The sequence below is a fragment of the Phyllobates terribilis genome, unplaced genomic scaffold (assembly GCF_046119375.1).
Source record: "Phyllobates terribilis strain yellow unplaced genomic scaffold, ASM4611937v1 Scaffold_1__5_contigs__length_1240528914, whole genome shotgun sequence".
In the NCBI taxonomy this organism is placed as follows: Eukaryota; Metazoa; Chordata; class Amphibia; order Anura; family Dendrobatidae; genus Phyllobates; species Phyllobates terribilis.
Genome location: NW_027362761.1, coordinates 99,018,788 through 99,042,348, shown reverse-complemented (window position 1 = coordinate 99,042,348; position 23,561 = coordinate 99,018,788). Strand labels below are relative to the sequence as shown.

General features: G+C 44.2%; 2 protein-coding genes across 3 annotated transcripts; one reads left to right on the top strand and one right to left on the bottom strand.

The window, feature by feature from the left end:
* Positions 1-2,705: 2,705 nt before the first annotated feature.
* TOPORS (TOP1 binding arginine/serine rich protein, E3 ubiquitin ligase) lies at positions 2,706-20,218 on the bottom strand. Its single transcript, XM_073664873.1, has 2 exons — positions 19,789-20,218; positions 2,706-5,816 (listed from the first exon to the last, which is right to left on the bottom strand). The coding sequence occupies exons 1-2, from the start codon at positions 19,870-19,872 to the stop codon at positions 2,892-2,894; spliced, it is 3,009 nt and encodes a 1,002-aa protein (XP_073520974.1). The 5' UTR covers positions 19,873-20,218; the 3' UTR covers positions 2,706-2,891.
* Positions 19,973-22,606, top strand: SMIM27 (small integral membrane protein 27). 2 transcript variants are annotated; one of them, XM_073664946.1, is made up of 3 exons: positions 19,973-20,224; positions 21,714-21,832; positions 21,960-22,606. In XM_073664946.1, exons 2-3 carry the CDS (start codon positions 21,743-21,745, stop codon positions 22,065-22,067), a joined length of 198 nt encoding a protein of 65 aa, XP_073521047.1. In that variant the 5' UTR covers positions 19,973-20,224; positions 21,714-21,742; the 3' UTR covers positions 22,068-22,606. The 2 variants fall into 2 exon arrangements, with proteins under 2 accessions (XP_073521047.1, XP_073521057.1); XM_073664956.1 differs by lacking the exon at positions 21,714-21,832 and having other exon boundaries at positions 19,982-20,224.
* The last annotated feature ends 955 nt before the right edge of the window (positions 22,607-23,561 follow it).

Below are 23,561 nucleotides of genomic sequence, written 5' to 3'. Positions count from 1 at the left end.
ACAACTGAAAATAGGTCTTATATTCTAGGTTCTTCAAAGTAGCCACCTTTTGCTTTGATGACTGCTTTGCACACTCTTGGCATTCTCTTGATGAGCTTCAAGAGGTAGTCACCGGAAATGGTCTTCCAACAATCTTGAAGGAGTTCCCAGATATGCTTAGCACTTGTTGGCCCTTTTGCCTTCACTCTGCGGTCCAGCTCACCCCAAACCATCTCGATTGGGTTCAGGTCTGGTGACTGTGGAGGCCAGGTCATCTGGCGTAGCACCCCATCACTCTCCTTCTTGGTCAAATAGCCCTTACACAGCCTGGAGGTGTGTTTGGGGTCATTGTCCTGTTGAAAAATAAATGATGGTCCAACTAAATGCAAACCGGATGGAATAGCATGCCGCTGCAAGATGCTGTGGTAGCCATGCTGGTTCAGTATGCCTTCAATTTTGAATAAATCCCCAACAGTGTCACCTGCAAAGCCCCCCCCACACCATCACACCTCCTCCTCCATGCTTCACGGTGGGAACCAGGCATGTAGAGTCCATCCGTTCACCTTTTCTGCGTCGCACAAAGACACGGTGGTTGGAACCAAAGATCTCAAATTTGGACTCATCAGACCAAAGCACAGATTTCCACTGGTCTAATGTCCATTCCTTGTGTTCTTTAGCCCAAACAAGTCTCTTCTGCTTGTTGCCTGTCCTTAGCAGTGGTTTCCTAGCAGCTATTTTACCATGAAGGCCTGCTGCACAAAGTCTCCTCTTAACAGTTGTTGTAGAGATGTGTCTGCTGCTAGAACTCTGTGTGGCATTGACCTGGTCTCTAATCTGAGCTGCTGTTAACCTGCGATTTCTGAGGCTGGTGACTCGAATAAACTTATCCTCAGAAGCAGAGGTGACTCTTGGTCTTCCTTTCCTGGGGCTCTCCTCATGTGAGCCAGTTTCTTTGTAGCGCTTGATGGTTTTTGCAACTGCACTTGGGGACACTTTCAAAGTTTGCCCAATTTTTCGGACTGACTGACCTTCATTTCTTAAAGTAATGATGGCCAATCGTTTTTCTTTACTTAGCTGCTTTTTTCTTGCCATAATACAAATTCTAACAGTCTATTCAGTAGGACTATCAGCTGTGTATCCACCAGACTTCTGCACAACACAACTGATGGTCCCAACCCCATTTATAAGGCAAGAAATCCCACTTATTAAACCTGACAGGGCACACCTGTGAAGTGAAAACCATTTCCGGTGACTACCTCTTGAAGCTCATCAAGAGAATGCCAAGAGTGTGCAAAGCAGTCATCAAAGCAAAAGGTGGCTACTTTGTAGAACCTAGAATATAAGACATATTTTCAGTTGTTTAACACTTTTTTGTTAAGTATATAATTCCACATGTGTTAATTCATAGTTTTGATGCCTTCAGTGTGAATGTACAATTTTCATAGTCATGAAAATACAGAAAAATCTTAAAATGAGAAGGTGTGTCCAAACTTTTGGTCTGTACTGTATGATCTTTCCCATAAGTCAATTATGAGAGGGAGTATCTACTGGCAATTTCTATACAGACAGTGTATATGGAGTACAAAATGATTGCAGATTAAAAAGTTCTGTTTCACTCACATTTCAGCTATATCTGGCATAGTTCCCCACACCTATTTAAATAATTAAAAGTGAAGTGCAAAAGCAGATATACACAGTCCATGGATCTTGCACATTAAGTGTTCATACAGCTACTAACATTTCAATTTGAGATTATTATTTGGACTCCAATCAATCTAAAATGTATCAACATCTAGTGCATAGGTGATAAATGCTTCAGGCTGGCTCTGTGGGGGTACAACCAGTGGGACCCCAGTCCCTCGTTGCAAGTTTGCTGCTAAGAGAAGTTTGGATGGAAAAGGAGAACATGCAACATGTCACTACATTCATAGTCTACAGCACTGATGGGAAACTGCAAAGCACATCGGTCATACACCCCCTCGAGCTAGCATTAATCTCCAATCCAATAGATAACTGATCCATGCCTCAGTCTGAAATACATTAAAGAAAACCTATCCACTATGCCTCCATAACCACAGCACTGTATAAGTATATTCATACCTTACATAAATGGTTCCATTTTCTTAAAAAAAAAAAAAAAAATTTATATCAACTTCGCTCAATCTGATAATTAGCCAGCACTAGTCTGGCACAGTGGCGTTTTCCCAAAACTAGTTGGGTTTCAGATCCTATAAGCACGGCCAGAGGAGCTTGACTTACATCCCCCTTCCAAGCTATGGCATCTTCAGACTGTTGGAAATCCCACGCCATCCTGCCTGGGCATGCACAGTGAAGTCAGGGGAATGCTGCCCCAATGCCATCAACATATTGCTAAGCAGGCAGGTGGTTTATGCATGCACGAGATTTCCATCAGTCCAAAGGGTCCTATAACTTGTGAGGAGGACATCCATCAGCCCCCCCCCCCTGGGAGAAATTACAAGAGCGCTAGAAAAAAATGCCCCTCTAAACTAGTCCTGGTTAATGAGGATAATTCATAAGCCTATTCCTGTTGTAATGTAGGAATAGGGTTTTGTAGCTTTATGGTGCTGATTTGGGAGGCATAGCGGAATCAGGGAGGTTCTGAATGAATTCAGTTTGTAGATCTGTCTCAACAAAAAAAAAAAAAAAAAAAAAAAAAAGGGAGATCAAAACCCTTGAAAAATCTTATCAAAATTTAGGACCTAAAATTATCTCAATGCACAATTGAAGGATAAATTAGGCTTGTAGATATACATTTTGGTAAGGTGTACCCACGCATGAACTCATGCAGCTTGCCTGTGGTCAAAAGAACACCAGAAGACTTGAGTAATATAAAGTCAGGAATTTGTAAAAACTATTCTAAAGAGAATGTGTCTTTATTTTCAACAACCGGTTCATAAAACTGTTGGTGTAGTCAAACTTTCCAGTAATTCACTGATTGTGTCAGCAAATAGTTCTTGAGAGGTTTCAGAAAGATTATCTTGGGAGTCCATTAGAAAAGTAGGCGCTATGGATGTTGCATTCTCCTGTTCAGACTTGGATTCTGGTAGAGGCAGTTCAGCCATGGCTGCTTCCACATAAGGTGGCGACTCTATTTCATCTGGACTACTGGTTGTTGGGAGAGAAGGCTCATTGGAGCTATCATCAAAATGTAAACCATCTAGTATGCCCGTGGCAGCATCCAAATGTCCATTACTTGATAAGATATCACAGTCTTTGGATGAGGGTCCTGCTGGTTCTTCACTAACCGCTTGTGTAATATCTGCTGTTGTAGAGGTAGACGGTGACAGGTTAGGTGCAGACTGCACAGAGTCCTTATGATTATTATCGGGCATAGCAGTATTTGTGTCAATGGAAATGGTCTCTTCTACAGCTGGCATATCACTGTCACTATCAATTGTAATAATAATGGGAGAAGACATTGAAGAGTTGGCAGGTTGTTGGTGCCTATGCTTCTTCTTGTGCTTCTTTTTCTTTTTGTGGTACTTTGAGCCCTCCATGGTCTTGCCTTCATACACTATTTCAACGCTAGGGCTTCGCGTTTTCTTCCTCCGCTTTGGCTCATTTGAAGAGGTTTCAGTCTGATAGTCTTTGTAGCCTTTTTTAGCCTCCACTTCCTGGTTGCCATCTTTCTTTTCCAGATGACGTGTTTTGTACTTTCGCTTTCCTCCAGGTTTATCACGTTGAATACTTGCTCCTGATGTATTTGTTCGACTACATGAACGACTTCTGGAGCGATCTCTATCGCGATGATGCTGTTTTGCAGAAGTGCTGCTCTTTTTTCTTCTCAAATCTTTTTTTGCAGAGTGAGACTGCACACGGTATTCTGGACTGGAAGATGGTCTAGAACAACGACCACGTGCACGTTTTCTGAAGGACTGCTCATAGCCATCTCTGTCTCGGTCTCTGCTGTAGTAAGTGTATTCCCATTGATAAGTACTCCGATAGTTGTCAGGAGTATAATCACTGTCACTATCTTGGCTCCATGATCGTCCTCGGCTAAGGTTTCTATTTGTAGAGCATGAGCCACCTCTTTCTCTTGAACTTTCACTAGTCAATGACACAGTCTTACTTCTCCATGATAAACTCCGATCTCTAGACCTGGACCTCTTTTTTGCTCGCCAACTTCTATGCCGGCTCTTATCAGGAGATTTTTTGTTTCTTGGGCTGTTCTTGCGATGCTTTCTGCTGCGACACTCATAAGCCTTATTACGAGATGACCGAGAATAACAGTCAGAGCTAGGAGACCGTGTCCTGCGTCTTGAAGATTGATTTCTGTACGTACGCCCTTTTTCTTTTCTAGAGCCATGAAGATTTCTAGAAGTTTCCTTTGACTTGAGTGCCTTCTTTTTTTTGGAGTGGGATTTTTCTCCTGATCCCTTTTGATTGCGGCTAGGTTTCCATGCATCCTCACTTGACTGTGATGAAATAACAGATGATGACCTACTTGAACCACTACTTTCAATCAAGGTGAATGGCTTGATTTGAGGTTTTTTAGCCTTCTCAATCTTTACTTCACAGAGGGAACCTTCTGAATTAGAAGACAGTTCTACAAGTTCTGGGGTTCTTTCTGCAAGAGGTTTAACAAAGCCTACTATGACACAGTCATCTGAACAAACAGCCTTCTCTTGCACTTCTTCAGTGGCACTTTTTGCATCGGTAGCAGTCGGTCTACTGCTTGATGCCTGTTCATCTGAAATATTTGTTGTCCAAGATACTGGTTGATCAACAGAAGTGTATGAAGGTCCTGGCGTTTCATCATCCCAAGGAGCTTGTCCAACATCCAGAGAAGACGAAGGCACATCTGGCTCTCTAGCATTTACTTCATCAGGCGATATTGTAATAACAGAGGACTCTGATCGGCTTTCTTCAGATGAAGGAGCAGGACAATCATAGTTTGCATGCTGATCATAAGCATCAATATTGTAAGGACAACGAGCAAAGTTGATAAACTCATGAATGAAATGATCAGTACGATGCAGGAGAAAAGGCTGCAAATCCTCTACAAAAGCTTGACTTTCCATGTCATACAATGTCACATTCCTCATAATGATGTGCTGTACAATGTTCACAAGAGAGCCATGCGAGCCAAACAATACAGTCAACTCCCGTTTCAGCCAGGGTACTAACCGGTGGAGGCATGCAGGATTTCTGCGAAAAAATTCAGCAGTTATATCACGGTAACGACCGCCATCTTGTATGTTTCTGACACGTAATCCAGCACGATAAAGTGATCTCCGAAAGTTTACCAGCTCTTGCTCTTGAATCTGTCTCGTAACTCGTCCCTCTGAACTGGCTTGTCTTCTCGTGGCAAGCCTTCGCATCATCTGATGAATATCACTACCCCTCTGCTGTGACGACACATTTGAAATTCCTTCAAAAAGAAGACCATTGTCTGGGGGTGTAAATGTTCTTCGAGAAGACGACCTTAATGACCTCAGGGATAAATAATTGTCTCTTGTCATAGTGGTGCGATATCGAAACCTATGTCCATCAGGACTCCCAAATGAGCCATTTACCGTGGGCCTCAATACATACTCTTTAAAGTCATCTTCTGCACGAACACTATGAAAAATAGAATTGAATGGCTGCTTGCATAGTGGACACTCCGCTTTGTTCTTCGCCCATTCTTGGATGCAACGGAAGCAAAATCTGTGCAGACACCGGTCAAGATGGGAAACATTATCAAACCGATCTAAGCATATTGGGCACTTAGAGTCAGGAGAGGCATCAGCTTGTGTTCCTTGGCTTTGTAATTTGCTTGTACCAGCCTTTGGTGAAATGCCGGTATCCACTGCAAAGTCACCTGATGGGAGCATCTGTAAAACAAAAATATTACATGTAAGCATATGGACTTTAGTGAAGGTCTGATATAACCTTACAATTTTGTGAAGTGTACAATTTTTTTTATTATTATAAGCGAGATTAGTATGAAGACTAGGAGATACTTTACACTTACAATAATCCATCTTTCCACAAGGTGGCAGAAGAGTTCAGCTTAATGCAAGCTCCTGGAGAGAATGACTCATGCCTTTTGAACAAAATTCCCTCACATTTCTGCTGCACTCATGGTGACAATGCAAGTCACTACTTGACTCCTAAATATCTAACCCAATATCCAGGTCTGAGATTTCAAACAAAGCAATGATTTAAATATTGCATGGTATGGTTTTGCTTTCAACACATCTGTTCATAGAAATACCACTTGGGTATTGCAGTGACTAATGCTGAGCTTTGGTTTATCTTTTTTTTTTTTTTTTTTTTTTTTAAATCATGTTTTTTTATTGAAAATGTTCTTATTTTAAACAAAACATCAGAAAATACAATCCCTCACCCCCCTCCTTTCCACTCTAACAAAGTACAACACAACAAAATGCATAAATGGATAGCAAATTCTTGGTTCAGCAAAGAGGTTGACATGGTTGATTAATTGTATACAGCTTTCTGGAATGTATGATGTACTCCAACAACTGCCTATGCAATACAAAAATAAAAGGGAAGGCCGACATGTAAGGAGAGCGCGCAGAACGGGAAGGCCGACATGTAAGGAGAGCGCGCAGAACGGGAAGGCCGACATGTAAGGAGAGCGCGCAGAACGGGAAGGCCGACATGTAAGGAGAGCGCGCAGAACGGGAAGGCCGACATGTAAGGAGAGCGCGCAGAACGGGAAGGCCGACATGTAAGGAGAGCGCGCAGAACGGGAAGGCCGACATGTAAGGAGAGCGCGCAGAACGGGAAGGCCGACATGTAAGGAGAGCGCGCAGAACGGGAAGGCCGACATGTAAGGAGAGCGCGCAGAACGGGAAGGCCGACATGTAAGGAGAGCGCGCAGAACGGGAAGGCCGACATGTAAGGAGAGCGCGCAGAACGGGAAGGCCGACATGTAAGGAGAGCGCGCAGAACGGGAAGGCCGACATGTAAGGAGAGCGCGCAGAACGGGAAGGCCGACATGTAAGGAGAGCGCGCAGAACGGGAAGGCCGACATGTAAGGAGAGCGCACAGAACGGGAAGGCCGACATGTAAGGAGAGCACACAGAACGGGAAGGCCGACATGTAAGGAGAGCACACAGAACGGGAAGGCCGACATGTAAGGAGAGCACACAGAACGGGAAGGCCGACATGTAAGGAGAGCACACAGAACGGGAAGGCCGACATGTAAGGAGAGCACACAGAACGGGAAGGCCGACATGTAAGGAGAGCACACAGAACGGGAAGGCCGACATGTAAGGAGAGCACACAGAACGGGAAGGCCGACATGTAAGGAGAGCACACAGAACGGGAAGGCCGACATGTAAGGAGAGCACACAGAACGGGAAGGCCGACATGTAAGGAGAGCACACAGAACGGGAAGGCCGACATGTAAGGAGAGCACACAGAACGGGAAGGCCGACATGTAAGGAGAGCACACAGAACGGGAAGGCCGACATGTAAGGAGAGCACACAGAACGGGAAGGCCGACATGTAAGGAGAGCACACAGAACGGGAAGGCCGACATGTAAGGAGAGCACACAGAACGGGAAGGCCGACATGTAAGGAGAGCACACAGAACGGGAAGGCCGACATGTAAGGAGAGCACACAGAACGGGAAGGCCGACATGTAAGGAGAGCACACAGAACGGGAAGGCCGACATGTAAGGAGAGCACACAGAACGGGAAGGCCGACATGTAAGGAGAGCACACAGAACGGGAAGGCCGACATGTAAGGAGAGCACACAGAACGGGAAGGCCGACATGTAAGGAGAGCACACAGAACGGGAAGGCCGACATGTAAGGAGAGCACACAGAATGGGAAGGCCGACATGTAGGAGAGCACACTTTGGTTTATCCTTGTATGACTTAAAGGGAAACCTTCACCATGAAAATGCAGTCCAATTTACAGGCATCATGTTATATATAAACCTGGACTCAGTGGTTAGATTGGGCTCAATGGTTAATGCTGTTGCTTTGCAGCACTGGGGTCCTGGGTTCAAATCCCACCAAGAACAACAACTGCAATGAGTTTGCATGTTCTCCCCGTGTTTGCGTGGATTTCATTCGGGTAGCCCAAAGACATACTGATTGAGAATCTAGATTGTGAGCCCCAATGTGGACACTGATGATAATGTCTGTAAGGCTATGTGCCCACGATGCAGAAATACTCAGGATTTTTTCCTGAGTGTTTCTACATCTCCCTGGCAGAAAAAACGCATGCGGATTGTACATGCGTTTTTCCTACCAGGGACATGCGGATGTGAAGCGTTCTTCACATGCATTTCTGCATGCAGATTGACAAGCGCTTTCCAAGCGATTTTAGCATCACTTGGAAAGTGCTTGACATCTTGGTCACACTATATAAATCCATGCAAACGGCATGGATTTATATAGTGTGACCCAACAGAATGTCAAAAAATAAATATATACTTGCCCTCTGATGGCCCCCGGTGTCCTGCTTCCCCTCCGTTCTCCCTTGCCGGCAGCAGTACACTGAAGGACCTGCTGACGTCAGCGCAGGTCCTTCAGTCCATCGCGAACTGCCAGCATGCGAGGAGGAGCGCATCGGGGGCCGCCAGAAGGTAAGTATATACTTTTTTTTTTTTTTTACAGTTTTCTATGGTACCCGGGTCCGGAGGAGAGTCTCCTCTCCAATAGACCTGGGTACCATCCGCACATTAGAACGCATGGAATGCGCATCTACATATATAGTGATGTGTAATCCATGTGTTCTAATGCAAGTCAATGGCGGCGAAAACGCAGCGCTTCCGCAAAATAATTGGTAGTGCTGTGTTTTTTTCCGCAATGATAACCCGCAGCGGAAATTTCCGCAGCATGTGCACAGCACATGCGGATTATCGTTGGGGGACATGGCAGGCCTTCTACCATGCGTTTTTTTAAGTGTTTCTGCAGCGTTTTTGCCACTGCGGAAACGCTTAAAAATGCATCGTGGGCACACAGCCTAAAGCGCTGCGGAATATGATGGCGCTATATAAGGAACGCATAATAAACCTCTGCTCTTCCTGGGATTTTCGGTCCAGTGGATGATCCCATCAATGACTGACAGCCATCTCTGTGTGCTCACTTATATACCAAGATATCTGTAAATCACTGATAGAAAAGCCCACTGGACTGAAAGTCCCAGAAAGGGCAGAAGATTAAATGATGAAACCCAGATTATACTGAATCCACAAAAATATTATATAATACATATTATATAATATTTTCCATTTTGGAAAACCCATTTCTTGGCTGCAGTTTGTTCTAAATAAAACAAAATGCAGGTAAGAAAAAAAACAAAAAACTATCGCTGTATCATTAAAAGGGGTTTTAAGGTTTTCAAAAAAGCCCTGCCCCCAACTTAAAAAAACCCCACAACGACCTGCTTCATTTGCTGTCCACAGGTCAAGCACTCTCTTCACCGCTAGACACGAAACAGACACTAGGAGCAGCACTGGAAAGTAAGCGCTGGACACACGTTTTTTTTTTTGTTTGTTTGTTTTGTTTTTAAAGCGGAAAGAAAAAAAAAAAACAACTGCCACTGAAGGACAGAGTTATTCCAGGAATAGGAAACCCCCTTTAAATGGTGCAGCAATTATTTTCCTTATCTGCATTTTAAAATCTGTGTCTTTTTATTTTTCTATTGACTTAGCTACATGAGGGTTTTGATATTTTTTTGCAGGACTGATGTCATCTTTAACTGGTGCTACTTTGGGTTACATGTAATGTATAACTTTTGTTACATTTATTCTGTAGGTCCTTCCCATTTTGCAGATATACATTTTTCTAATTGTTTTCATTCTTTCACTATAAAAACACTTGACTTGTGAACAGAATTTGCTTGTGTTCATGCATTCGTTTACTCAACTTTTTTTTTTTCCTCTCAACACGGCTGCATGAGGACTTATGGCTTTTTTAATCATTATTGTCTTTAAGTGAAAAAAAAAAACAAAACAGCAATTTTGTGTTCTTTTCTACGCTGTCTGCTGGCAGGACAAATATTGTGATTGTTTTATTATTAGGGTCCTTACAGATGTGGTGATGCCAATTATGTAAAAAACTAAATGGCGTAGTATTCTTAGGTCTATATGTTGGCAGGTTAGTTTACAACGCTTTGTTTTTTTATTATCGTTTCGGCCTTGATGCACAATAGGTCATCATACATTCATCATCTGTCTGTCACTCCCACATACACCTGCACCTTGCAAAACGCCAAATCTGGTTTCTCAGCCTTGAAAATTAATATTTTCAGATCAGATGGCTGGTGGAATTTAATAAGATATAACTCATCAAATCAAGAAGGAGTATAATCTCAGCCAATCACTGTACTGTTGTATGTTATGTTGATTTTTTTGCATTTTACACATGGCAGACTCTTCCTGTAGAATAATCAGAGTTGGCAGTAGAATCCACAGCAGAAATCTGGGGCCTACTCTCAGATTTTTGCAGTTTGAACTGCTGTGGGTCTGCTTGCGGTTTGGCCATCCATGCAGAACCTGCTTCAGTAGGTGCCATGTCGCTTACTGATGCGTTTTTTAAATCCATGGCTGTATGAGCAATCTGGAATTTGAAGCGGATTTTGTTGTGGCGGTGCCCGCCTGTCTAAGTCATGATGCGTTATGGCGTACCTTAAGTCACAAATCTTACTGGAGTAAAATTTATGGCAAGGTGTACGCCAATTTTAAGTCGTGCCTCATTCATTAAGACGCATGCGGCTGTTGATGAGGGGCGTGCGATTCATTAAGACCAGAAAGAACACTGGTCTTGATGAACTGGTGCCCAAGTGGCTTAGTGCACTGTCCCATCCATCTCTGCCTTCATCCTGCAAAGTCCGAGCTGTTAATCAAGGAGGCGAGAGAGCACAGATACAGTGGCTTGCAAAAGTATTCACCTCCCTTGGCTTTACCTATTTTGTTGCATTACAACTGGTGTTTAAATATTTTTGTAATCCGCTTTGTGTCTGATGCATCAGCACTAAATAGTCTAAGTTGGTGAAGTGAGAAAAATATAGGCATAAATTAAATTTATGGGAACAAATAACTAATAATTGGCATGTGCATATGTATTCACCCCTTTTGCTATGAAGCACATAAAAATTTCTGGTGCAAGAAATTCCCTTCATAAGTCACAGGCTTAGTGAAAGGAAGCCCACCGTTGTGCAATCTAAGTGTCACATGGTCTGTCAGTATATACACACCTTATCAGAAAGGCCACAGAGGCTGCAACCCCATTATCCCCTTAGTGACCACCAGTACGTCTTTCTGACCTGTGATAGAGACACCAGCATTCTATGACGGGTCACTATAGCTGATAACTTGCTGCATCAGCACGATCAGTGTTGGCACCGACTATGGCTGTTTACCCCTTAAATGCTGCTGTCAATAGCGACTACGGCATCTAGATGGTTAACAGAGTGCGGGGGGGGCTCCATCTTTAACCCAATTGACACCAAGAGATCTTTATTGTGTGGTCCTGATGCTTGCCATGGCAATTCCCGGCCAAATAACGGCCTTAGAGTCTTGCGGCTATAGCGACCTGTTCAAAAGTTATCAAAATTTAGGTGGTAAAAATAAATTTTTTCATTCCTGTCATACCACTTTGCATTAATTCTTAAAAAGCACCTGAAGGGTTAATGAACTACCTGAACACAATTTTGAGAACATTGAGGGGTGCAGTTTTTTTAAAGTGGTATCATTTCCTTGAAAAAAAATGAAAAGTTACTGCTACATTTTTAAAACTTATAAAATGCTAACGAAATAAAAAACATTTTACAGAGGGCGAGACAGATATGCGGGAAATGTCATTTACTATTGTTTTTGTATGGCATGACTATCTGGATTAAAAGGGACAATCATTCAAAGTTTGACAAATTTGAAAAAATGTGCAATTTTCAAACTCCTGATATATTTTATAAATAAATTAATTTAGGAGGATATGTTTTGATTTTACCATCATCATAAAGTATCAGGTGTCACAAAAAAAAATCTCAAAAATCAATGGGATATGTTGAAGTGTTCCAGAGTTATTACTGCATAAAGTGACAAGTGTCAGATTTAATAAATTTGGCCCGGACCCTAAGGGGATAAGCAAGAGGCACTACTAACCAAACACCATGAAACCAAGGAGATCTCCGAATAAGACCGCGACAAAGGCAGGGTTGGGTTCTAAAAAATATCCCAATCTCTGATGATCCCCTGAAGAACCATCAAATCCATTATCATGAAATGGAAAGAACATGGTACCACAACAAACAGCCAAGAAAGGGCATTAAACCGAGGCAGCACAGAAACCTGAAGGAGCTACAGAGTACCCAAGCAGAGACTGGAGTAGCTGTCCATACGACTACAATAAGCCGTACACTCCATACAGGTGGCCTTTATGGAAGAGTGGGCAGAAAAAGAGACTTTACTTAGGCTGTGTGCCCACGATGCAGATTTAAATGCATTAAAATGGCTTGTTAAGTTGTCTGCCATGTTTCTCAATGATAATCCGCATGTGCTGTGCACATGCTGTGGAAATTTCCGCAGCGGATTATTGCGGAAAAATCCGCAGCACAACCAATTTGGGAGCGATTCCGCAGCGAAATCGCCGCCATTGACTTGCATTGAACCGCATAATATCCGCATGTATACATGTGGATATTATGCGGTTCAATGCGCGGATGGTACACAGGTCTGGAGAAGAGGAGACTCTCATCCAACCTGGGTACCATTGTACCTGTAAGTTAAAAAAGAATTATAAAGTAAAAAAAAAAATTGTTCACACTCACCTCTCCGGCGGCCCCCGGTCTCTTCCCGGCGGCCCGAGGTGTACTGGCAGTCGCGTGACCATCAGCTGACTAAATGAGACGTCACCAAAGGTCCTGCCAGTACACCGCGGGCCGCCGAGGAGAGAGGACGCCGCAGAGGTGTGTATAAGGTTGTTTTTTTTTTTCTTTTTAATTATTTTTATTTATACTAGATGCACGATTTGAAGCAGAAATCTCCTCATAAGTTGGCCAGTTGCATGGATTTATATTGTGTGACCAACTTGTCAAGCACTTTTCCAATTGATGCTCAAAATCGCTTGAAAAACCGCTTGAAAAATACGCATGCATAAAAGAATGTAAAAACGCTGAAAAAAAAAAAAAGTACCGTATATTCCGGCGTATAAGACGACCCCCCTACTTTCCTGTTAAAATATAGAGTTTAGGATATATTCACCGTATAAGACTACCCCTTTTCCAACGCATACCAAACACCGGTAAAAATTAAAAAAAAACAGACTTGAATTTAACATGGTCCTTTTTTAATTTAAATTCTTATGACATGCAGGTATATAGCAGGAAAACTGTCACTCATAAACATATTAAAATAGGGGGGACCCCACGTCATTTTTTGGGGGGGTCCCCCATTCTAATAGCTAGTAAAGGCTAGGTATTCAGCTGGGGGCTGATATTAGTAGCCTGGGAAGCTCCGTGGGTATTACCCCCTTCCCAGACTTCAAACATCTGCCCCAGCCGTCTGCTTAACCTCCGCTAGAGACTATAATGATGGTGGATCCCACGCCAATTTTCTTTTTAAAAAATCCTTTATTTTAACACTAAATGACAATTGAGGGGTTAATAAAGATGCAGTCCCTAAATTATTATTAATTTTGTAATTAATTTTTCCCAAAAATGTTGACGTGGGGCTTCGCCATATTTTTGTGTCCAGTCAGGTGCAGCAGGCAGGAACGGGCTGCCCCCAACCACCAGCTGCCTATTTGTACCTGGCCGGACACAACAATATAGGGAAGCCCTTTTTTTTTTAATTATTTCATGAAATAATTAAAAAAAAAAAGACGTGGGGCTTCGCCCTATTTTTGTGTCCAGCCAGGTACAACTAGGCAGCTGGGGGCTGGAATCTGCAGCGCAGGGAGACCCAAGCTTTCTGGGCCCCACCCGCTGCAAATTGCAGTCCGCAGCCACCCCAGAAAATGGCGCGTTCATAGAAGCGCCATCTTCTGGCGCTGTACCCAACTCATCCAGGGCCCTGGTGCGGTGGCTCACTGGGTAATAAAGGGGTTAAGGCCAGCTTGGCATTATCAGCTGGCCCTAAGCCCGAAATTCATGGGGTCACGCCAATATTAGACATGACCGCCATGAATTTCTAGTAAAGTAATTAAAGAAAACACAAACACCCAGAATAAAGTCCTTTAATTGAAATAAAGACACAATTTTTTAATGTTCTAAATTAAACCATACTTACCGTCACGCCCATTCCAGCTGAAGCCAACGATCTCCTGCAATAAAAGTAAAATAATAAAGCAACCTCATCCTTACCTCTCCATGGTTCCCAGGACCGGTCCAGCTCTGCTACATTCACATGACAGGCTGGACCGCAGCAGAACGCTGCCGTTCAGCTTGCCATGCGGCAGACACTGAGAAGCGCAGGAATGCTTGTGCTCCTCAGTGTCTGACTGTGACGGCATCCAGATGAGCCGAGATCATGTCCAATGAACTCGGCTCACCTCATGCACGTCACTGACAGCGTGGGAAAATTCTCCTGCTCCCCGCATGCGCAGTAGAAGTTTCCCACGCTGTCAGTGACGGACGTCCAGGAGGTGAGCTGAGTTCATTGTCGGCTCATCTGGATGCCGTCACAGCCAGACACTGAGGAGCGCAAGCATGCCTGCGCTTCTCAGTGTCTGCCGCATGGCAAGCTGAACGGCAGCGTTCTGCTGCGGTCCAGCCTGTCATGTGAATGTAGCAGAGCTGGACCGGTCCTGGGAACCATGGAGAGGTAAGGATGAGGTTGCTTTATTATTTTACTTTTATTGCAGGAGATCGTTGGCTTCAGCTGGAATGGGCGTAATGGTAAGTATGGTTTAATTTAGAACAATAAAGAATTGTGTGTTTATTTCAATTAAAGGACTTTATTCTGGGTGTTTGTGTTTTCTTTTAACTTTGACTATGGGGTTAGTAATGGGGGTGTCTTATAGACGCCTCTCCATTACTAACCTGGGCTTGATGTCAGCTGGCATTATAAGCTGACATCAACCCCAGCCCTATTACCCCCTGCCACCGCACCAGGGCAGCGTGGAAGAGCGAGGCTAAGTGCCAGAATTGGCGCATCCTATGAATGCGCCATTTCTGGGGCGGCTGACGGCTGGTGTTTCTAGCCTGGGAGGGGGCCAATATTCATGGCTCCCTTCCTGGGCTATTAATATCAGCCCCCAGCTGTCTGCCTAGCCTTTGCTAGCTATTAAATTAGGGGGGACCCCACGTCATTTTTTTGGGGGGGTCCCCCATTTTAATAGCTAGTAAAGGCTATGTATTCAGCTGGGGGCTGATATTAGTAGCCTGGGAAGCTCCGTGGGTATTACCCCCTTCCCAGGCTTCAAACATCTGCCCCAGCCGTCTGCTTAACCTCCGCTAGAGACTAAAATTAAGGGGAACCCCACGCCAATTTTTTTTTAAATAAATCCGTTATTTTAACACTAGATGACAAGTACAGTAACCAGCACTGTCACTGTACTTCATATATATGTGACTGACATGTTTCTATCTATCTAATCTATGTGTGATGCTCTATCTTTCTGTTATAAATTGTCGGGTACAGATGCTGAATTGCCGGCCGGCTTTTTTAAAGAGACGGTGCATGAAAACACTATTATTTGTTTTAATAAATCCTTTACACTAAATGACAAGTACAGTAAGCAACACTGTCACTGTACTTCATATATATGTGACTGACATGTTTCTATCTATCTAATCTATGTGTGATGCTCTATTCTTTCTATTCTAAATTGTCGGGTGCCGGCTTATGCCGCTGCTGAATTGCCGGCTTTTCATATATTGTCACAGAAGCGATGCGAACTTCCCTGCTCCGGACACAGCGCAGCGCTTCTGTGACAAGTGAAAGCTGTCGGCACAGAAGCCCTGCGCTGTGTCCGGAGCTGGGAATACGCAGCGATGTGTCAGTTTCAGCACAGAAGCGCTGACTGTCTGGACCTACCGCCGCCGTATTTTAACTCCCTCCACCTTATATTAACTCCGACATGGCAGGGATACGGCCACGGCAGCTTATTAACACCCCCAGAGTATCCCCGCATGTCAATCTCTGAAAGTTCAAAAGCATTACCGGCGTATAAGACAACCCCAGACTAGACAGAAGATTTTTCAGTCTTCAAAAGTCGTCTTATACGCCGGAATATACGGTATGTAAAATCCACATGTGTTTTTTCTGCCAAGGAGATGCAGAAAAGCTCAGGAAATTTCTGCTTCAAATCTGCATCGTGGGCACATACCCTTACACGTAAGAATTGTAAGACTCATTTTGAGTTTACCAAAAGACATGTGGGAGACTCCCTAAATGTATTAAGGAAGGTGCTGTGGCCAGATGAGACCAAAATTGAACTTTTGACCACCAAGGTAAACGCTATGTTTGGCGCCAAACCAAACATAGCTCATCACCCCAAGAAACACAAAAGCATCCCCACAGCATGATGCTGCCACCACCATGTTTCACTGTGGGGATGCTGTTTGGCAGCAGGGACAGGGAAAATGGTCTGAGTCTAGGGGAAGATGGATGGTGCGAAATACAGGGATATTCTTGAGCAAAACCTGTTTCAGTCAGTGATTTGAGACTGGGATAGCAGGTCACCTTCCAACAAAACAATGACAAAGCATACAGCTAAAGCAACACTCGAGTGGTTTAAGAGGAAACGTGTAAATGATTTGGAGTGGCCTAGTTAAAGCCCAGACCTTAATCCAATTGAGAATCTGTGGTCAGACTTGAAGATTGCTGTTCACCAGAGGAAACCATCTAACTTCAAGGTGTTGGAGGCATTTTTCCTTGAGGAATGTGCAAAAATCCCAGTGGCAAGATGTGGAAAGCTCATAGAGACTTCTAAAAAGTGACTTGCAACTGTAATTGGCTCAAAGAGAGGCTCCACAAAGTACTGACTTTAGAGGGTTGATGAAGTTTACAGCTGTTTTGTCCTATATGTTGTTTCCTTCACAATAAAAAATATAAACCACATTTCATTTCCCTGATAATTACAAGCAGATCACTTAAAAACTCTCCTGAGAAGTGCGAAGCTTAGGAGAGCGGAGGGCACAGCTCCTGGCTGAGTGCACACAGAGCAGGCTACAGAGTCAATAGGCTATGAAGTCTATGCTTGCCATTGAATCTCTAGCCCATTCTATGTGCACTCATGTCTCCTGAGACGCGCACCTCTCAAGGAGGGTTTTGAGTGATCGGTGAGGTGTCAAGATTCAGAAGTTTTGGGGAATAAATTTCAAAGGTTTAGTTAAGGTCAAATTCAGACAACTGTATAAAAAAAAAAACAGACAAGTCACATCCACAAAATGCGTATATTATTAACTCCGTGTGCCCGTCCATATTGTAGACAGGTGCGCTAGAACATTGTCTACAGTCCGTCAATGTGCCATCTATGTGTGAAAACAAGCCCTAAGGCTTCATTCAGACGTTCATTTTCACACATGTTCTATCAGTGCTTTTCTCGAATAGTACACCTGCCTATTATAGTCTATAGGCCTGTCGGTTTTTTTTGCAGACCGCATGTTTGTGCAAAAGTCACGGAGTTGTGTCAGTTTACCAACATCACGAAGGAAAAGTACCAATACAAGACTATGGGTCTGAAAATCAGACACCGCACATATGGCATCAGTGTACTCTCCATGATTAACATTGTAGGGGATAGGGAGAAGCTTTGTAATTTATTTATCCATTAGCAAAAAACACTCCTAGTAAAAACTGACACGCTGACCGAACACTGATGGAATTCATACCATTCCTTTGGTGTATGTGAATGAACACGGACATCTGGATGAGGCCAAGGTGTTGACTTGGCCTCCAAATTCTGTGAATCTCAATCCTATCAAGCATCTCTGGATGTCTCCAGAGCAAATAAAAAAAAAAAATAAAAAATGAAAACTTGGCTCTGATTGGTCACTATGAGCAACAGTTTTTTTAGTGTAAGATAGGTTTGATAAATGTGGCCTAACAGATCTGACTGCGGACTCATAGGAGAAATAAGTAGTGCATTCCTCGCATCATCTTCTAACATTTCAGTAGATGGCTTAGCCTGAATTCTCAGTGCTTCATACCCCCAAAATGGACTTTACAGAATCTAAAAACACTTTGGGGGTTTGATCATTTGGGCACTGGAAACCACCTCTGATTCCAGTAGGGTAACATTGGGAGTGCTGCTAAAGAGATATCTAGTGCCTGGATGAAATATCAGAATATGGAAAGTCTCCACAACAGGCTTTCCTATATTAAAAGCTTATCACCTATCCACAGGACAGGAGATAAATCCCTGGGGCCGCTGTGCCTACCACTGATCACGAGATTTGTGGCATGATGTAGTAGTAGTGTGTGTGACCATCAAGCCTTGCAGCTAATTCGAGGAGCTCAGCAGCTTTGCCCATGTAGACAGCACGAGTCGCTGAGCTCAATGATTGGCAGCAGCACTGTTTATATCATGTCAGTGCTGCAAACAGTAGACACCAGAACAATGGGGGAGGCTCAGCGCTGGATGCGGCGTGGAAGAGTAAAGGACATCTTTTAACACTAAATTTTACCTGGGGCTAAAACTTTTCTGAAACTAGAAGAATGGTGGCAGATAGACTGGTGGCCACACACGCTCGCACTACCGTTCCATTCACATAGGGAATTTAAGTGTGCCCAACTAAGTGATCAGAGAGAGATCCCTCATCAGACGCTTATAGTGGACAAATTATATCATTTCATTAAGGGAAATTCCCTTTTAGGTGACAGTTGTACAATTATGCAACCACTGGCAAGCAATAAGGCTCTGTTCACATGCAAGGTGTGGCCTACAAAAGTATGCTGGGGACCACAGGGAAGGACAAGACTAGCCTGGCTCTGCCCCTGGCCGCCTCTTCCCAGCGCTGCTAGATTGACAGGTCTCTCCCTCATGTGTACATACGGAGAGACCTGTCAATCACCTAGAGCGCGGCTGGGAAGAATACTACTAATCTGGTTTCAAGCCGGATCTTTTAACACCAGAGCGCTTCAGAGTATAATAATATATCTGGCTGCAATCCAGCAGGCTCGGCGTCATACTGGGCAGGCTTGGGCAGCATGAATCATATTGCAGTTTATCTTCAAAGGGAATTTATCACCAGGTTTTCCCTATAAAACCTGTGTCCAGCACACTTGGGTGGTCTTTAATAACCCATTCATGAGGTCACAGCTTTTCTAGCATACCTAAGAAAATGCCCTTTAGCTGTTCCTCTCCATATGTTAATCAGTGCTGAGCAGCCTGATGGGCGTCTCCGGACTATGCCTGGTACCTCTTCTGTCCCCGCCTCTACTGCCTTGATTGACAGCTCTTGTTCCCTACTGTACAGGTGTGAGTTGAACAGGCTGAGGTTGACATATGAGATGTCAGCCGTGTCAATCAATGCAGGAGAGGTGGCGACTATGCCATCCAGTATAGGGCGTGGGAGGATTATAAAGGCCATAGCCTTGTGTATGCAGGGAGCTGTGATCCTATGAAGGAGTTGTAGGGTGCTGGATACTGGGCACTGGTTCCCATTACAGGGATGAGATGGCTGAGACGACCAGGGTGTCTCATTGCCTCACACACTAATGTGAACACGGCCATAGACTTCCTAGGAACAGGTCTAGGCTCTGGGTACACGGTGAGGACATAAAGCATAGTGTTCACATCCTCTGCCCACAAGCAGAGATCTGGGAAAGGAGACAATGTGCTGAAGAGGCTGCCATGTACACAGGAAGCCCAGAGACTGCTGCTGAGGGCTGGTCACGGCCCCGGTGCTGGAGCAGCAGTGTACACTGCACTTACCGGCGCCGCCGCTGCCGCCACCTTCCTCCCGGCTCTCCGCCGCTTGCTCCTCTTCTCCCGCATGCTGGCGCTCTGCTGATACATACGACACCCAGTCACATAGCCTCCACTCTCCGCCCCTCCTGGGTACAGTCACCGGGAACCAGCGATAGAGAGCAGCACCACACTGACCGGCACAACTGCACACAACGCTTACTGCCCCCTGCAGGCAGGAGGTTCTTGTTCGTCTGTCAGGTCTAAAGATGGCCGCCTCCCCCAGGTCGGGGTTGTGACGTCATAGATTGGTCACTATGAGCGGCGCTTCCTTTTCGTTGCTATAGCGCAGGAGCGTCAGCCTAGAGAAGCGGCGGCGGCAGCGGCACCAGCACCGAGCTCACGGTTCACCGCGCTCATGATTCTCGTCAGCCACAGAGCCGTGGAGAGGCTCCAGTCACTGGTGAGACTTCTCAGTGCTAGAGCGCCAGCCAATCACATTGCTGCTTTTATTTGCCTCCCATGAAAGCTGTAATCTTATTGGTTAATGCTAAATTCTGTCATTTCTACTAAAAGAAGCATTCTGTATATGTTTTCCTGGTAAAATGACGGCAGCTGACAGATCTGGTTTTAAGGGTTTGTACAGTGGCTTAATGGCTTAATAACATGTGACTTCAGCCTTAGGGCAGCTTTTCTGGGCACTAGTTTAGTTGCAGGGCAATCTAGCCACAAACATTTTTATAAAGCTGTGTTCACACATGCAATTCTTGAGTCAGAGCAAGAGATGGACCCATCAAGATGGAAAAGTAGAAGGCTACGTTCACACTTACGTGGGAGCTTGTGTTAGGCCGATACGTCACACGTGCCACCATTTTTACAGCTAGAAAGAGGGGCCCATTGTAGTGACTGGAGGTCTACCTGGCACCATCTGTGCCCGTCATGGGATGGACCCATCTGACATCATTGTCAGCCTAGTCTAAGGCCTTCCTTTATATGCACACTTAAAGGGCTGCTGTTAAATCTGGATGTTACTCCGTATCCATGGGATAGAGGACGCCTTCCCAATTGTCGGGGGTTTGGCCCCCCGAGAACCAGGGCTCTGAAGGATCCCCTGTGAATGGGGCAGAGGTCGATCATGAGCACGGCGACTTCATTCATTCTTAATGGGATCTCCCGGAGATAGCAGAGCACTTCCATAAGAATGAATGGAACGGCAGTACTGATGATCGTCATCCACTCCTTTCACAAGGGATCCTTCAGAGCTCCAGTTCTATGGATCGGCGATGGTCCCAACGATTGGACACCAGCGATAGGGAACTTATGGATAGAGGATAACTTTCAAATGATTCCGAGTGCTGTTCATAATGTATTTCCCAGAACAGGGTGTAATCTAGTGACTATTCCATAGGAGCTGTGCTGCAGTTCTCAGCAGTGACCCATTAAATCTAATGAATAATAGTACTAGAATTTTATCTGAAATTTGCTGTTCTGTCTATTCTACACCACTCGCAAAGAATAGTGGTGCTGTGCCTGAGAACGTTCTAAGGGGCTCCGTTGGTCATGGGATTGCTGGGACTCCCGTTAGTCAGACTTCCACTGGCCACACAACAATGGCATACTAGTGATCTGCCAGGAGGCGTCTCACTTACTGGATTCTAATGCCTTGGCCGTGTGGACCTGCACAATGTCCCAAGTGTCCGTACTGTATAGGAATCTCTCAACACTGTGGCAGTTCTTAAGGTGTGATTGCAATACTCTGTCTAGAGATAGGTTAGTACAGACTGCGCGGTACAATTACTGTAGGGTCTACGCACACAGATACGTATAGTCCCCGTACGGCTTTACTGTGTGCATCTGCGTGGCATTGGATTCCACACTAGAAGCTGTGCTTATTATTTGCACCCATCAATGTGTTGTGAAGATGCCTGATCCTTCTATCTCATGACATCTAGACAGTCAGGAGGCCCCCAAACACAACACGATGCTGTCCGATCCCCCCAACTGTTATCCAATGTGTATGTCCAGCGTGGACAAGCCTGGTGACGTGCTGATGTCACTGTGCATGGAGGAGGTGAGCAGAGCTGTAATTAGATGTTATCTACTGTATGTACGGGTGGTACTTTTCACTATCATCCTGCCTGTGTTGACAATGAGATAACTGATAATTATAACCAATTGACAATTTTGTATCTTTCTAGGTTCTCCTCTGTATTGTGGTCATCTCATGGGGCTACGTCCTGTATGCCGTAAGACTGGCAGCGCTATGGCAGTTGCAGCAAAAATATCCAAATCAAATTTTAACCTGACTCCGCCATCCTTGTGGTTGGACTATCACTTTGCACAGTCTCCAGGAAAAGCCTCCATCACCATGTGTTACAAGATAGACCAGACTGAAAAGAGAATTTAATAGTCTCCATATTGACGAATACCAGTCCTTACCTTGGTACCCACAAACTGATCACACCTCTTTTTCATAGAATGCGCAAATGGAATCTGCATTTTTTAGAAATATATTTGCTTTTTATATATCTAAAATTACACCGATCAATGTTTTTCTAAGGCTCAATTGACATCTGTGCTGGGATTTTTCTGAGAATGGAAAAGAAAATTGTAACATACTGTTATGTCATATGACTGACATAGACTTCACCAAATGGACCCCATGGGCTACAAATGGATCTGTTGAGGTTCCCTCAATTTCTCAGAAGAAGTAGCTTTGCACGCTGCACTGTTTTTTTTTCAGTTAAAAATGTTGAAACCTGTGATTAAAGCTCTTATCAAAACCCCTGATGTAGATATGAACTTGAATCTGTTTTCAAATAAATATTTTTGATGAATTATTAAATATACATTCTCTTGATAATTTTTGGGGGCAGATAGACGTACAAATTATCTATTCACATCATAGAGGCTGAAGAATTCTTAGGCCTCATTTAAATGGCCGTAACGAGGCCACATTTGGCATCCTTGTTGCTCCCACAAATCCTATGCCAACTTCAGATCTGACCCCAACGTAAAAACTTGTGGATCCCTAGAATTCTGTTAATTCAGATGAGAACAGGATTTGTGGCTGTAATACAGACATCAAAATGTCACCACATTATATTAGCCTAATTAAAGGGGTTTTCCGGACAACTGAAAAGTTTACAGTCAGTCTATATGACTGCGGACTTCTGAATCCTCAGTGTGTGCACCACATGCAGCGAAAGCAGGTGGTCATGTGATAGCATGTATGCAATATTCATACTTCCGGCCAAAATCCGACTAGACGTGCACACCCTTGCTCAATTAACCAAGCCCGAGCACATCTAGTCGGCACGTGACCACTGGCTCTTGCAGCTGACACCAGAGAATCCTGACAGCGTGCACACTATGAGGACTCAAAAGTCTGCAGTCACAGAGTTACTGTAGACTTCTGACAATATTCTGGACAACCCCTTTAAGGCTTTATAAACATTGTGAATGGTTTTTCAGAGTTAAAGGGGTATTTCCATCTGATACCTCTATAGCATATGCGTGGGATATGAGAAATGCATAGCATATGCAAACCAATTAATTGGACTTGCATCTACCTTGAGAAAGGGGACCAATCTTGCTTTTTTAGTGGAGATATTGGAATTTCTATACAAATTAATGTGAATTCTGACCACCTCTCCTTTGGTAGCAGTGTACAACCATGCCCCGTTCTCGGGATAGATCCTGAACACCCTTTAATTCCATTCTATTTTTGAGGAGAGTCGGAGCTTACTGTTTTTACACTTCTGCCTTTCCAAGTGACTGATGCCTCATGAAAACTGTAT